The 15,591-nt window shown below is 45.2% G+C and overlaps 1 protein-coding gene across 9 annotated transcripts in view; it reads left to right on the forward strand.

Annotated features, from left to right (window-relative positions):
• B3GNTL1 (UDP-GlcNAc:betaGal beta-1,3-N-acetylglucosaminyltransferase like 1) overlaps positions 1-15,591 on the forward strand; it is a 76,436-nt gene that overhangs the window by 14,219 nt on the left and 46,626 nt on the right. For 7 of the 9 annotated variants that reach the window (XR_010384369.1, XM_031469447.2, XM_064494849.1 and 4 more), the window contains one exon: positions 13,991-14,056. Coding sequence is in view for 7 of the 9 variants with exons in the window: in XM_031469447.2 (XP_031325307.2) it covers positions 13,991-14,056 (66 nt within the window). In the remaining 2 variants the exon portion in view is untranslated. Of the gene's footprint in view, positions 1-12,999; positions 13,861-13,990; positions 14,057-15,105; positions 15,306-15,591 lie in introns of those variants that run through there. The other 2 variants (XM_064494853.1, XM_031469453.2) reach the window with 2 other exon arrangements.

The following is a 15,591-nucleotide window of genomic DNA, read 5'->3' on the forward strand; positions in this document are numbered from 1 at the left end:
ACTGAGTGCCCCCCGCCACATACCTCCTGGGAGTGGCACACGAGACCATGCACTTTACTTTGAGGGTTTTTGAGAGCAAAGCATCTGACCACAGGGCATGGTGGTTACCGCGAGACTACTGAATAAGGCTATTTTCACTATATTTAGACGGGCATACTGGCCAGTCATTTATTAAATGCAGATGTTGCCGGCTGGGGAGGAAGTCGTTTCTCCTGTCTCTGCCTCACACGCCACCTGATTTTTATGTTTGGCTTGTCAGTTTTAGTATGGGTTCATTCAGAAAAGAATGTCGGCATCAGCTATGGAGAACCTGCTACAACTTTAGAAAACAGTTGGGAAATGTTGTGAGCTCAGGTCTGCAACAGGTGGAGGCTGCTGCTTTTCCAGCTGTGTCACCTAGGAGTTTTAGTTCTGTAGGTAAGCATTGTTGCCCCCTGAGTGGGAGACAGCTTGTTTGGAAGCCCCAGGAGAGGTGCAGCCAGGACCGGAGGGGCCGTGCACTGCCCTCCCAACTGTCCGCCGTCTTCTCCCCCATCTCACAGCTGGGGGTGTGCAGGAGGTTGTGCATTTTCACTTAAGCGTATTTACAGTTGAGCAGAACCTCAGTTTTCAAATCAAAGATACTTCTGCCACATTTTAAAGTTATACTTTTCATTCTGTCTTCAACAGTGTAACATTGTAAACAAACATTCCTCTTCCATTAAGCTAAATAACTGATAGAAAACCCAGTTTTTCCTGCAGGTTCTTTTACAGACTTTGTCAACTACTTTGAGTGTGTCGATGCCGCTGTGCGGTACGAGCGGAGGGCGTTCGTCGTCATGCACAGTGCTGAGTTGCAGGCTTCTGGACCTGAAAGCCCGTGATGTTTGCTGCCCATCGGGGCGCACACACCACTCACACACACCACACCCACGCACAGCACTCACTTTCCTGTCTGCTCCTTCTTTCCTGAGGAAAAGGTATGGGCTTGAGTTTCAGACCCAAGACCTGGGGGGTGTCAGCGGGCTCAGGGTCAGGGCTGTGTAATTTCAGAGATGGCTGTCCCCAGGAGGCTCAGGCAGCATCCCCGGGGGCGGGGGATGCCCTTGGTGTTGAGGTGGGGGATGGGCGCTGCCTTGTTGGGTGGCAGCTGCAGACCTGTGAGGATCTGTGTGTGTAGACTCTTCCACGTCTGTTCTTTGAAAGAGGAGACACTCCTTATTCTTGACACTCACGTTCAGAAGGGTTTTCCTGAACAGGAGAGAGAAAACGGTTGAAGAAAGGCCAGAGAAGTCTCGGCACTGTAGCTGCCCCCCAGGGCCAGGTCACGCGGGCAGCCCACACACTCCCATTTGTGTCACACCGGAACCTGTTGTGCTTGGCAAGCTCTCAGTCTTGCTAAGTGCCACAAGATTGCATTTTTTGAAAGAGATGATGCCTCAGACAGTCGTGAGCCTTTGAGATATTTTTTGTTTGTACAAAGTGTTTTCATTTCAAGGCTTAGGAAAGGGGGATGAGAGCTTGTAGGACACATTGGAGACTGGGGGCCTCCTGCAGGTACAGAAGCCAGATCACAGGGCGGATTCGGCCTCAACGGGCCCCAAGCCGGGCTGCGTGGGCCTTAGGTGATCCCCACTTGAGAACTTGCATTTCTCCCAACTGTGCCGCTGGACTGTGCTGTTTCAGGTGCTCAATCTTTAGCCTTCCCGAGGCCAGAGCGCCTCCGGTCATCTTGTCCATCACGGTGCCCGGCACTTCCTGTTGCTCCTTTCCCTGTCCTTCTGTCTCACCAAACCCCACGTGAGCACGCGGTGTCCTGCGCCCGAGCGGGGAGGGGCGCGGGCACGGACCCTGCCCTGCAGAGCCCGCAGCAGCCGCAGCCTGGGTAGACTTGCAGAGAAGAAGCTGCAGAGTTGTAAGGAAAGAAGGTGTCAGTTAGGCTGGGGGAAGGGGGGACCCCAGTCCAGCTCAGGACCAGGGCCAGTGCCAGCTGTGGCCTCCTGCCCAGAGCCCTCCATGCCGCCTCCTTCTGTTAGGAGGGAATTCCTGTCTTATCTCCCAATTAAAGGGAATTCCCTTCTCCACTTCCGCAAGACAGAGCAGGGAGCAGGGGCGGGGCTCCAGGAGGGGCGGGGCCTGGGGCGGGGCGCTGGCAGCCCTAGGGTTCTGGGTTCTGTTGGGGGCTCTCTCCGCAGAGGAAAATGCACGACCTGAATTTGTGTGTATTTAGTTAAAATTGCATGTTTGATCCTAGGTTATTTTTGTGTTTGTGTGCTGTGATCATAGCTTACAGAAAGTTACGTATGCATGTGGACAGGGATTGGAAGGGAACGTAGAAGGGTGAAAACAGTACATTTTGGGAGTGATGGTATTGTGCAGTACTGAACACTGATGGTATATTGCTATGCGGCTTGTATCGTAAACCCAGAATTATAATGGTTTTTAAGAGCGTGATGGAGTGAACTCAGATTAAATTTTTTTCTAAATATTGAGTATACTGTCCTAGACACATTATATTTTAAAAAGCAGCTTGACTGGAATATTACTTACATATAATAAAGTGCACCCATTTAAATGTACATTGAGTGAGTTTGACAAATGAATACCCATGTAAAGGCCATCTCAGTCAAGTTTAAAACACTTCCATTGCCCCAGAAATTTCCTTGTGCCTCTTTGTAGTCATTTCCTCTGCTCCTCGAAGAAACTATAAATCTGATTTCTTTAGGTTAACAATCTAATTATCTAATTATCTGTTCTTTCAGTAGATTAGCTCCCCCCACCCCATTCTAGAACGTTATATAAATGGAATCGTACAGTAGACACTCTTGTGGTTAGCTTTTTTTTCCCCCTTAGCATAATGTTTTTGATATTCCATGTTGTTACTTACACCAGTAATTTAGTTTTTTTTACTGCTCAGTAGTGTATTCCAATGCATGGATAAACCACAAATTGTTTACATAGTCATCCATTGATGGACATTTGGATTACTTTCAGTGCTTGGCTATTATGAGTAAAGATGCTGTGGAAATTTGGGTACAGGTCTTACTGTGGTCATATGTGTTCACTGCTCATGGGTAAATATTAGGGGCAGAAATGATGGGTGGTATAAAACATGTAAGTTAAACTTTATAAGAAACTTCAAAACTGTTTTGCACAGAGGATGACGCATGTTACACTCCCACCAGCAGTGAATGAGAGTTCCAGTGGTTCTGTGTTCTTACAGCACTTGAAACTATCTGTCTTTCAAAGCTGAGCCTTTGTGATGTGCTTGTAGCTCTGTCTCATTGTTTTAGTTTGCATTTCCCTGATGACTCAATGTGTGGAACTGTCATTTGGGCGCTCACTGATCATGCATCTGCGTTCCTGTGTGAAGTGTCTTCTTCACATCTTCTGACTTTTTTATTAATTTGTTTGTCTTAATATTGAATTTTATGACTTTTAAAAAATTCTGTATACAATTCTTTCTCCCAGTGTATGGCTTGCCTTTTTACTTACTTTATTTCCTAAAAGTGCCTTTTGAGGAACAGAAGTTGTTGATTTTGATAAAGGCCATTTCATCAGTTTTTCCCTTTGAGATTTGTGCTTTTTGTGTCCCATCTTAAAAACCTAAGAAATCTTTTTCTACGCCAAGATTTTATTCTCTGTTTTCTCCTAGAAGTTTTACAGTTTTATCTTGTACATTTAAATCTGTTATCTAATTTAAGTTAATTTTGGGGTATGGTATAAAGTAGAGGGTGAGAATAATTTTTTCCCACGTGTTACCTGGTGGTTTTAGCATTACTGAATTTCCTTGGCACCTTTGTTGAAAATCAAGTAACTAAAAGCATAGACCCATTTCCTGTCTGGCTCTGTTCTGTTCAGGTGCTCTTGGTGCCTGTCTCTGTACCAACACTCCCTGCTGTCTTGATTCCCGGAGCAGCTGTAGTGATAAAGCTAGTGTCGTCTTACTGAAAAAAATCAGGTATTGTAAGTCCTCCAAATTTATTCTTCCTTTTCAGAGCTGTTCCAAATTTGTTTAGGTCTTCTGAATTTCTGAAAAATTTGAGAATCAACCTGTCAAGCCTGCTTGGATTTTTATTGGAATCGCATTGAATTTACAGATCTGCTCGGAGATCTTAACATTATCGAATCTTCTAATCCATAAACATGGTGTATCTCTTAGTTTATTTGGGCCTTCTTAAATTTCTCTCAGAAATCTTTTATAGTTTCTAGTATACAGGTCTTACATAAGTTTAACAAAATACATCCCAAGTATTTTATGAGGTTTGATGCTATTGAAAATGGTATTAAACATTCATCTCCTAGTTTTATTGCTATAAATATACTAAGTCACCGTGCTAGTTCTGGTTGGTTTTGTCTGTCTTGTTTTTGTTCTTAGTATGAGAACTCGCTAGGAAGTGATCACAGCACCTGGGACTAAAGACTCTGCCTCTTTCTCTCTGGGGCACGTGCCTGTAGTCCTTGTTCCTGGCCTGCGTGCTGTGCGGACCCCTGGCCAGCGTCAGACAGAGGTGGTTCTAGTGACAGTCCTGGTCCTGTTCAGACTTTTGTTTATTTCATCTTTTACATTGTGAAGAAGAATACACACAGAGAAGCACATGAAACACAAACATGCAGGTCGGTAAGTTCCCATGCAGCTGGTACTTCTGCAGCCACCATAGAGAAGAGCGCCACCGAAGTCCCTGTCTTGTCCCTACCCAGAGGTAATAAACATTATCCTGCCTGTGTGGGGATTTTTCTAACAAACAGAACCATGTGTTATCTGCCGTGTCTGGCTTCACCCAGTCTGTGGCTTGTCTCTTCACTCTCTGAAAGCTGTCAATGAACAGAAGCCTTCATTTTGAGGCCCTTCAATTTAGTCATCTTGTCCTTTATGGTCCTTTGTGTTTGTGCTTTTTGTCTTCGTCATGAGATACTTTCTCCTATTTTAAGGCCTTGAAGGTGTTTTTTTATGTTCCAGATGCTTTATTTCTTTTTTACCTTTTGTATTTTGATGTAAACCCTACTTGGAATTGCTTTTGCTTACTTCTGTTTAAGTTCACCATGCATACTGAACACGTTGAGTTATGGGAGACTGAAGACTGCAGTGCGGCCGTGTGTCAGGTGCAGGAGTGCAGTAGGGCCCGCACCTCCCACGCCCTCCTGCTCCTTGTCAGTAACTCCCTCCTCGTCTCCACAAGGCAGCTGGAACGCTAACAGCTCCAGTCAGTTCTTCTGACTTTATGTATTTTGTTAGGTGTTCTATGCCTGGGTGACGTCACACAATGTTACGTGTTGGAGATTAGTCCACTTTATCGTGTGTATCAGGAGTCTGCTCCTTTTTGTTGCTGTGTAGTATTCCACTGTATGAATATTTATCCCATTGATCCATTCTGCTGTTTGGGCTTCTGGGGGTCTGAGTAATGCTTGTGCATGTCTTCTGGTGCACGTACAGGTGCGGCTGGCGCATCCTAGTGTGCACAGTTTCCCAGTAGCTGGTGGGTCTGCTCTCCCTCCAGCAGTGTGCAGGCATATGCTGGTTGATGTGTATGAGCTCTGCATGCTGTGCATGAGGCCCATTTCTGCCTCTGTGTTCTGTTCAGTTGGGTTATTGGTCTGTCCTTTGTCTGCCGGTACCACAGTGCAGCTTTATGGAACATAGTATGATCTGATGCTGTATGTCCTCTTGTTCATCAACTTAATGTTTTCCGCTATTTAAAAAAACTTTTTGTATTCTAATATAAATATCAGAGTAATTTTGTTAATTTTCACAAAATCCCTCATGAGAATTTTGATTGGAATTATATTGAATCTACAGATCAATTGAGAACTAACTTCTTTACAATAGTGAGTCTTCCTAACGATAAATATATGTCCATTAACTTATTCAGTTCTTCTTTAATTTATCGTAATAGACATGAACAGTTTTCATAGTAGAGGACTTACAGTCCCTTGTTAAATTAATTCCTTGGTATTTGATTCTTTAATAAACATTTTTAAAAACTCTATTGAGATAGAATTCACATAAAACTTCCACCCAAATAAAGTGTACAATCCAGTGGTTTTTGGTATATTCACAGTGTTATGCAGCCATCACCATGATCTAATTTTAGAGCATTTCCATCACCACAAAACAAAACCCCAAACCTGTTTGTCATCACTCCTCATTCCCCTGACTCCCAGCCCCTGGCAACCACTAACCTCCTATCTGCCTCTACGGGTTGCCGGTTCTGGACACTTCCTGCAAATGGAATGTACACCGTGTGGTCCCTGTGCCTGGCTTCCCTCACGTGGCATGTTTTCAGGGTTCATCAGGTTGTAATGTGTGTCAGCACTTCACTTCTTTTTATTAGTGCATAATAGTCCTCTGTATGGATGTACATTTTGTTTATCTGTTTACTAGCTGATGAACACTTTTTGACTATTATGAATAGTGCTGCTCTGAACGTTCCTGAAGAAGTTTTTGTGTGGACAGGTGTTTTCTGTTCTCTTAGGTGTAGAATTGCTGGGTCATATGGTAAATCCATGTTCAACATTTTGAAGAACTGCCAAAAAATTTTCCAAAGTAGCTATACCGTTTTACATTCTCACCAACAATACGTGAGAGTTACGTGATTTTTCTCTTGAAGTATAGTCGGTTTATAATGTTGTGTTAATTTTATGTGTTTTTTTTGAGACTGTGCACTTTTAATTTAGCACTTCTCTGTTGTTTATTTTGGGTTGTTTATGTAAATAGTCATTTTTCCTCTTCCCAAGTTTTTTAAATCTTGAAGAAGACCAATTTGTCAAATTTTTCTTTTTATCATTTGTGCTTCTGTTGTCATGTCTAAGAATTCTTTCCTTAATTCCAAGTAACCAAGATTTGCTCCTAATTTTTTTTGTAAGAGTTTTTAGTTTTAGCTCTTACATTTAGGTGTGTGATCTATTTTGATTAATTTTTGTGTGTGGTGAGGGTCTGCATTTACCTTGTCCCTGTGGTGACCCACTAGTCCTAGCGTTTGTTGAAAGACCATCCTTTTCCCATGAACTGCCTCAGGCCAGCCATGGTCGCAGAGGGTGTTTCTCTGCGCTCAATCCTGTTCTGCTGATCTCTGTGTTTATCTTCAGGCCTCTGGGGTAGCTTCCCAGTAATGAGTTCTGAAGTCACAAAGTGTAAGTCCTCCACCTGTGTCTTCCCTTTTCAACATTGTTTCAGCCATTCTGGATCTTTCATATTTCCAGATGAATTTTAGGATCAGCTTGTCATTTCTACAAAGAAACGAACTGAAATGTAGATTTGGATTGTATTGAATCTATAGGTCAGTTTAGGGGGAACTGCTTTGATGAAGACTAGAGTCTTCCCATCCATGAATATGGTATGTCTGTTTATTTAGGTCTTTGACTTCTTTCAGCAATGTTTTGTCATTTTCCCAAATAAGTCTTGCCCTTCTTTTGTTAAATTTACACCTCAGTATTTTATTATTTCAATACTATTGCGAATGTTTTTTTTCTCAATTTTCTTTCAGATTGTTCAATGCCAGTATATAGAAATTCCATTCATTTTTGTATCTTGATCTTGTATTCTTATTTTGCTGAACTTATTTATTAATTCTAGTAATTTTTTTGCTTTGTTTTGGTGGATTCCTTAGGATTTTCCAAATACAAAATTATGGTTTCTGCAAACTGGGGCAGTTTTACTTCTTCCTTCCAATCTGGATGCCCTTTATCTCCTTTCCTGCCCAATTGTGCTGACCAGGCCTCCTGTGCGTGTTCTGCACAAGTCACAAGAGCAGGTATCTTCCCTGCTTCCAGTCTTGGGAGAGCATCTCGTCCTGCACACTTAAGATGTTAGCTGTGGGAGTTTTGTACGTGCCTTTTGCCAAGCTGGGGACGTCCCTTCCTATTCTTGCTTTGTGGAGAATTTTTATCATGAGTGACCACCATTCAATTTTGTGAAATGCTTTTTCTGCACTTATTCAGATCGTCATGTAGTGATTGTTCTTTTTTCTTCTATGATTTATGACGATCGGCTTTCAGAGGGTCAAGCAACCTTGCACTCGTGGGATCAATCCCACTTGGTCATAGTGTGTAACCTTTTTCATATGTTGCTGGATTTGGTTTGCTGATATTTTGTCAAAGACTTTTTTCTTCTACGTTCATGTGCGATATTATTCTGTGGTTTTCTCTTCTTGTGATGTCATTTTCTGACTTTGGAATTGGGTAATACAAGCCTCATAGAACAAATTGGGAAAATCCCTGTCTCCTCCATCTTCTGGGAGATGTTTTGAAGGTGAGATGTTATTTATTCTTTGAATGTTTGGTAAAATTCACTACTCATGCCTTCTGAGCTTGAACTTTTTTGTGTGAAGATTTTAAATTACTAATTCAGTTTCTTCTTCTTTTTATAAATCTTTTCATGTTTTATGTTTCTTCCTCAGTCAATTTCAGTAATTCCTGTCTTTCTAGGAAGTTGTTCATTTCATGTCATTTATCCAAATTGTTGGCATATGGTTGCTTTTAGTCCTCTCTTATAGTCCCTTTGACTTCTGTGAGGTCAGTGCTGCTGTCCCCTTTTCACGCTGGAATTTAGTGATTTGTCTCTTCTCTTTTACTTGGTTTGTCTTGCTCAAGAGTCCACAGATGACAGGTCACAGGACAAACCCACTGGCAGCCTGTTTCTGTACGGCCTCTGAGCTGAAAATGGTCTTTTTATTTTTAAAGTGTTGGAAAAACAAAACCAAACCAAAAAATAAAGAATATTGACAGAAACCATATGCGGCCCATGAAAGCTAAAATATATACTACCTGGTCCTTTATAGAAAAAATCTGCTCATCTCCAGTCTAGCTAAAGGTTTGTTAAGTTTCTGGATGTTTTCAAAGAACCAACCATTGTTTTAATTGATTTTCTCTATTGTTGTTCCTTTTTTCTATTTCATTGATTTCTGCTCTAATCTTTATGTTCCTTCTGCTTAGTTTTTGTTGTTTGCTCTTTGTTTTTGGTTGTTTTTTCTTCAGGTCTTTCTTTGTTAACATAGGCACTAAGAGCTATGAAATTTTCTCCAGGCACTGTGTTAGCTATTCTGTGTTGTGCCGTGTTTTCATCTTCATCCGGCTCACAGTGTTTCCTAAGTTCTCTTGGAATTTATTCTTCAACCCATTGGCTGTATAGAAGTACCTTGTTTATATCCGTAGATGGTGGTAGATTTCCCAAATAGCCTCCTGTTTTTTATTTCTAACTTAATTTTGTCATGGTCAGAGAACACACTTTATATGATTTTAGTTCTTTAACATTTTTGATCCTTGTTTTGGGATCTGGCATATAGCCTGCTGTTCCTGGGAGGGTGTCCCCAGGTGGACGTCAGCAGGTAGGTGTTGTTGGGTGGGTCTTCCAAAGGTAAAACATAGTTATAATAAGTTGTTGATTTTTAACTGTTTTTTGAATTATTTTCTTAGTGGTTGCTCCATGGAAATCCTTTATTATCCATTATTTTGTATGTTTTTACTTTTATGCTCAGTTATCTTTATGGACTGGTCATTGTACTTGAACACTCATCTGTGGAGTTAATTTGAGGCCTTGAATGAAACCCTTCCCCTCAGAGATCTTCCTGGGACCCTTGTAATCCAGCCTCGGGGCCCCTGTCCCGTCAGGTGACGTGTCATCCACCCCCACCCTGAGAGGTGGCCCGCTCTGGCCTGAGCTGTAGTGTTGTGGGTTAAGCACCTGGTCCCCCGCCCCAACTGGAGCACACATGTGGCTCTGATTTCCATTCCCTGCAGCTTTGCAGGGTCATCAGAACATGGCCGGGAATCTCAGCTGTTTGTTATAGGTCAGCAAGGACTCCAGGCAGAAGTGGCTTGTTTCCTGTCCAGGCGAGTGCTTCCGGCAGACCAAGGCTGGCACTTCCACTGTCTTCTTAACTCTCTGCTGCTTCAAGACCCTCACAGTCTCATGTGGCTTTCTTAGTTGATGGTTTGTGTGCTGTCAGTCTGTCACCTCTGCACATGGGGCATGGCGGCATCCTGACCACGCTGGGTCCTGCCCTGGCATGAACAGTCCAGGTGGCACCACACGGGGGGACCTCATCTCTCGAGCTCAGCTGCGTCCCTCGGTAACACAGTTTGGGGAAAACTTAGATGGGTCACGCACGTGCCGTGACCCCGTGACTGTGGTTTGGAAGAGGCTCTCAGCACGAGGGCTGGGCCGGCGTCTTTCTCTTCCCTGCCCTGCAGACCCTCTCTGTGGGCTGTGCATCCTGAGGTTGTGTGACCAGGCCATTTCTGCGTCTTCAGATCTTTTTTGTCTGAAAGCCAGCATACAGACACTTAACAAAACCCAAAACATCAACTTTGCCTTCCTCTGCGAGGCTCCTCTTGGCTGTAGATGCTTACTTTCTTCCTTCGCAGGGGCCTGTCCTGCCCTCGCCTCCCCGCAGCATCCCCAGCCTCGCTCCCTCAGGACCAGCCTCCACGCAGAAGCTGCTAGACTCAGAGCCACAGGTTCCTTTTAACCGTGAAGTTCTTTGACGAGATTAGTTTTTCTCTACGCAATATTTGTATGGTCAGAAGGAAACAGTGTTTCATTCTGAATTAATGTTATTTTTATAATGTATCAAAATTCTTTCTCACCTGCTTATCACGTGGAATTGTCCACACTTTCCGCGAACAGCGGTGGGGGCCTGGGGCCTCCCTTAGGCTGGGAAAAACGTCTCCAGACACCTTGGGGTCCGGACACTGAGCCTTTGTGGTTCATGCTTGGTAACTCTTCATATCCACCTTTCAGGCCCCTCTCGGTGGTGTCTCAGATTCCAGCTGACTTTGTAAAACTGCCTCCTGGTTTGGGCACGAGCTGGAGTACATGCACCTTGACCAGGGCAGCCCTGCATGGGACGGCACCATGGGCTCGGGCCTTGAAGAGAGGTGGCAGGGGCCATGGGCCACGAGCAGAAACATATCAAGGCTTGTTATTAAAACATGTCGCCGCTTTTTACGTGTAATGAAGACCTTTTCATGCTCCCAGCTTTCAGCATGTTTTTCCTCTTTCAAAATGGTCTCGGGAGAAGAGGGAACTTACTTACAACTTGCGGAGCTGTGGTACCGCCGAGACATTCTGGGTGCCTGCTCTGCTGTCACTTTTTGGCTTGAGTGTTTGCTTATTGCATTCAGCCTCGAATTTCTCAGCTCATTGCCCGGGCGTGTCAGAGGTGTTCACTATTCAGACCCCAGCAGCGGAGGCGATTCTGGTAAAAGAAGTGATGGGAAACTGTATTAGAATGTTCTTGAGAGCCAAGAATTTCTGGGTAGTTTTGCTTTTTCCTTAGATCCTTGGACCCTCAGTTAATCCTGTGTTCAAATTTTAACCCTGACATGTAATTGCTGTGAGACTTTGGGTGAGTTACGTAGCATCTCCAAACCTTGGTTTCCTCAGCTGTCGAATGGGAATATTGGTTGCTCTGTCTCCAACTATAGGAGATTGTGATTAAAAAAAAAAAAAAATATATATATATATATATATATATATATATATATATATATATATAATATATGTAGTGTAAATGGTGAAATGAGTGGAAGATAGAATTTAATCCTAAGACACTTTGTTTGTTCTACAAGTACTTTTGAGGGCCAACCAAATGCGAGAGCTGGGCTGGCCAGCGCGAGGTGCCCCTTCCAGGTGGACGTCTTGCTGCAGTTGAGTAAGTGTGGGACTTGGGGCCTGAAGGTCTATGGCAGGTCCCAGGGCACTCACCCGGCTTTGGAGGAAGCGGGGCTTACCTGAGTGGTGGTGACGTACAGGGTCCCAGGGAGGTCATGCTGTGGGCAGGGAAGGGCCCTGACCCCAGCTTCCTCCCCACCCCCCAGCTTTCCCTCTCGAGTCCCTCCTGGTCCTGCGCTACCTTGTGCCCCACACCAGACCTGACACGGGAGTCGAGACTGGTTGAGGAAACCCTCAGAAATATGTAGGATTCTGCTTGAGGCCATAGACACGGGGGCCACTCTTCAAGCTTTTGACCACAGGCCTTCCCTTTCAGGGAAGTCTCCTGCTTTGTCTCTGCCCTGCTTCCTTGCTGGGCTGTTTCTGGGAGAGAAACAGGCTGAGGTGTAGCGTGACTTCTCATCCCCCTCACCTCACACCCCCTGCTTCAGTTTTCCTTGTTAAGATTCCCAGCTGTGGCTGACCACGCACATGCCTGTAAGCGTGTCCTGGCTGGAGCCAGGGAAGGAGTCCACGCTGGGATAGCCGACTTTTCTGCTCTTGTTCCGACAGCTTCTTTCTCCCGGGGTTCCTCTGTTTCCGACTTCATACCTGCACTCGGTTCCCTCCTCTGCCTTCTCCTACCCGGCCTCCTCACAGTAGCCACAGGCTTCCTCTCAGCTTCCTTCCTCCATAGCACAGCACTCACAAGGCCATTTTCCAGCATTAAGAGATAAATTACAGGTCTTTTAGTTTATCTTACTGTTCAATTTAAAGATAATATCCTCCCAATGACATTATTTTAGTGCTTCTATTTTGTATTTTTCTTACTATATTTGTGCCTTTAAATAAAACTCTGAAATCTTTTTGATTATTTATCAACTTTAAGCACTTCTTAAATTGTGAGATGGCAAAAGACTAAAAATAGAGCTACCCACTCCTGGGCATATATCTGGAGGGAACTCTAATTCAAAAATATAATATACCCCAGTATTCCTAGCAGTGCTGTTTACAACAGCCAAGACATGGAAACAACCTAAATGTCCATCAACAGATGACTGGATAGAGAAGTTGTGGCATGGAACACGATGGAATACTACTCAGCCATAAAAAATAAAACAATGCCACTTGCAGCAACATGGGTAGACCTGGAGATCGTCATTCTAAGTGAAGTAAGCCAGAAAGAGAAAGAAAAATACCATACGGCATCACTTATATGTGGAACCTAAAAAAAAGGACAAGTGAACTTATTTACAAAGCAGAAACAGACTCACAGACATAGAAAACAAACTTATGGTTACCAGGGTGGGAGAGGGGTATGGAGGGATAAATTGGGAGTTTGAGGTTTGCAGATACTAACTACTATATGTAAAATAGGTAAACAACAAGTTTCTACTGTAGATCACAGGGAACTATATTCAATATCTTGTAATAACCTATAATGAAAAAGAACACAAAAAGGAATATATATGTATGTACGTGTATGACTGAAACGTTATGCTGTACACCAGAAGTTGACACATTGTAAGCTAACTTCAATTTTTAAAATTACATAATACTTCAATTTTCTAAAAATTGTGAAATGGAACATACCTATTGAAAAATACACAGAACATGCATGGATACTTTGAAGATTAATTAGGAGGCAAATACATGTGTAACGACCACTTAGGAAGTAACCGCATTGCTGCCACCTTACAGGTGCACCCTGTCCCATCACTGAAAAGTCATCAGCATTCTGACTTTGGGATTACAACTTTGTTGCTTTTCTTTATGGTAGTTTGCATTTTGTGTGTATGCCTTAAATAATCAGGTTACTTTTGCTTGACTTGAACTTTAAACAAATGGAATAGCACTCCTGTGCCCTTTGGCCTTGCCTCTTCCATTCGGCATTGTGTCTGAGTTTCATCTGTGTTGTGTGTCGCTGTTGCTCAGCTCACACCTGAGTGGTCTCTGACTGCAGCGATGCACACAGTTTATCCACTTGTGCTGGTGTCCGTGACGTTAGGCATCCCCAATCCGAACAGCGCTGCCGTGAACGTTTCTGTGTGTGTCTCCTGGGGCGCACATGCGAGACTCTTGTGCTCAGCTGGTGAAGTTCCTGGGTCTTGGGGATCGAGTCTCCACTGTGCCAGACGAGCCCTGCCACCCTCCCAGCCTCCTCCCTGCCAGCCAGGCGTGCATGTTTGCTGGAGTCGTCAGCACTTCCCCTCGTCCGCACTGCAGCCCAGGTAGTCACACCCTCTGCCGACCGACTGGGCTGTGGGCTGCAGGGCAGTGTCCGAGGTGCCTGCTCGCTGTCTTTTCCTTGCTTGTTTGCGGGGCCGTTTCCTGTGTCTTCAAGTGTACTCTCTCCTGCAGGACGACGCGATGATGCCGCAGAGGGTGAGGCTGCAACACGAGGCTGCTGTGCGACACCCGACAAGTGTAAGTCCAGACTCCTTGGGGCACGGCCCCGCCTTTCCAAACCTGCCCTTACAGCTTTTTAGATGAAGGTTCTTCCTTAGAGCAGGAGGAACCAGCGTGTGGTCAGACTGATACGTGGCTGGTGTGTCTCTGAATATTCACAAGTGTTTCCCTCGAAGGAAAGTGCGCTTCTTGTTCTGAGCAGCACTTGCTGCTTTCAGACGAGCACACGAGTTGATTTGGTTTAGTTGGATTTTACCAGCGTTTCAGAAGCCGCGTCCCTTGGACATGAACACGCAGGCTGAGAGCTGTAGTGTGAATCAGTCAAAACAAGTTACTGTCGTCTAGATGACCTGGGACCACGTTCACCTCTAGAACGGCTTCCCAGTTGGCCCCGCGAGCCAGGCTCTCCAGGGCCCATCCTCCCGGGCACTTGCTGGGTGAGGGAGTGTCTCCCACCCACTCGGACGCCGGGGCGTCTCAGCCCAGGGGCCACTTGCCCCTGTGGCTCGGGGTCCAGGTGGCCCAGGTGGCCGATCCCCAGAGCTGGTGTCTGACCACAGGGCCCACTGCTCAGACATCCATGCTGGAGCTTCAGTGAAAACGTCTTAGAGTTGCTGTGATGATCACTGGTTTTAGAAAGTGGGAGAGAGAAAGGTCTGGAGCTGTCTTGAGGTGAGGGGTGTCAGCTTTCCCAGGGACACCCCCGCTTGCCGCTGACCTTTGCCTTGGTGCCACGCCCCACCAGGTGCACACACTGGAGCTTTTCCAGGCCATGTGCCTGTGAGCCCCAGGATCTGATCCCTGGTGTCCGTGGGCCTGAGACACTGCGTTTCTCCTGGGCTCCCGGGCACTGTGTTTGGAGCCTGCCTGCAGGGCTGTGGGGCCTTCATGAAGGAAAGGGCCTGTTTGTTCCCGGGACAGTGCTCAGGGCTCAGAGAGCAGACTCTGTTAATCGTGGATCAAGTGAGCTGTTCAAGACAAAAGCTCAAAAACACACCTCCTTGAGATAGTTTCTCAAGGAGCCTGAAGCACTTGTGTTTGTCCAGGACAAGTTCTTTCTTTTCCAGTGGCCCTTTACCTTGGAGCTCTGAATTCTGCCCACGGACTCTCTGCTTCTGCGAGATTCAGCACCTCGGTCTCCGTCTCAGCTGCCATCCCACACACACGACTCTGACTCTGGGGCTTGGCTGCCGGCACCTGGCCTGTCGTGGCACCTGACATGCCCAGACTCCACTGGGAGGGCTTCTGGTGTCTCTTCATGGAATAGGTGGTGTCTTACAGCCTTAAGTTTGATGTTGAGGATTCTTATTCCCTGAATTATAAGTGCACTTACATTGCTTAGGTTTAAATATCATTAATGCAAACATGTCCGTGAAATGCATGTGTGAGAAGGTTAAAAATAGCCTTCAGCTGCATCTTGAGAGGCACCCCACTGCTCCTTAGGCTGGAAGCTTCCGGGTGCACATGAGGGAGGGTCAGAAGTCCCCAGTCGCTCCTCCACTAAGTGGCCCCTCGGCCGAGGTAGCGCTGTGGGTGTCGCACTCGTCCTGAGG

Source organism: Camelus dromedarius, chromosome 16 (genome assembly GCF_036321535.1).
Source record: "Camelus dromedarius isolate mCamDro1 chromosome 16, mCamDro1.pat, whole genome shotgun sequence".
NCBI lineage: Eukaryota > Metazoa > Chordata > Mammalia > Artiodactyla > Camelidae > Camelus > Camelus dromedarius.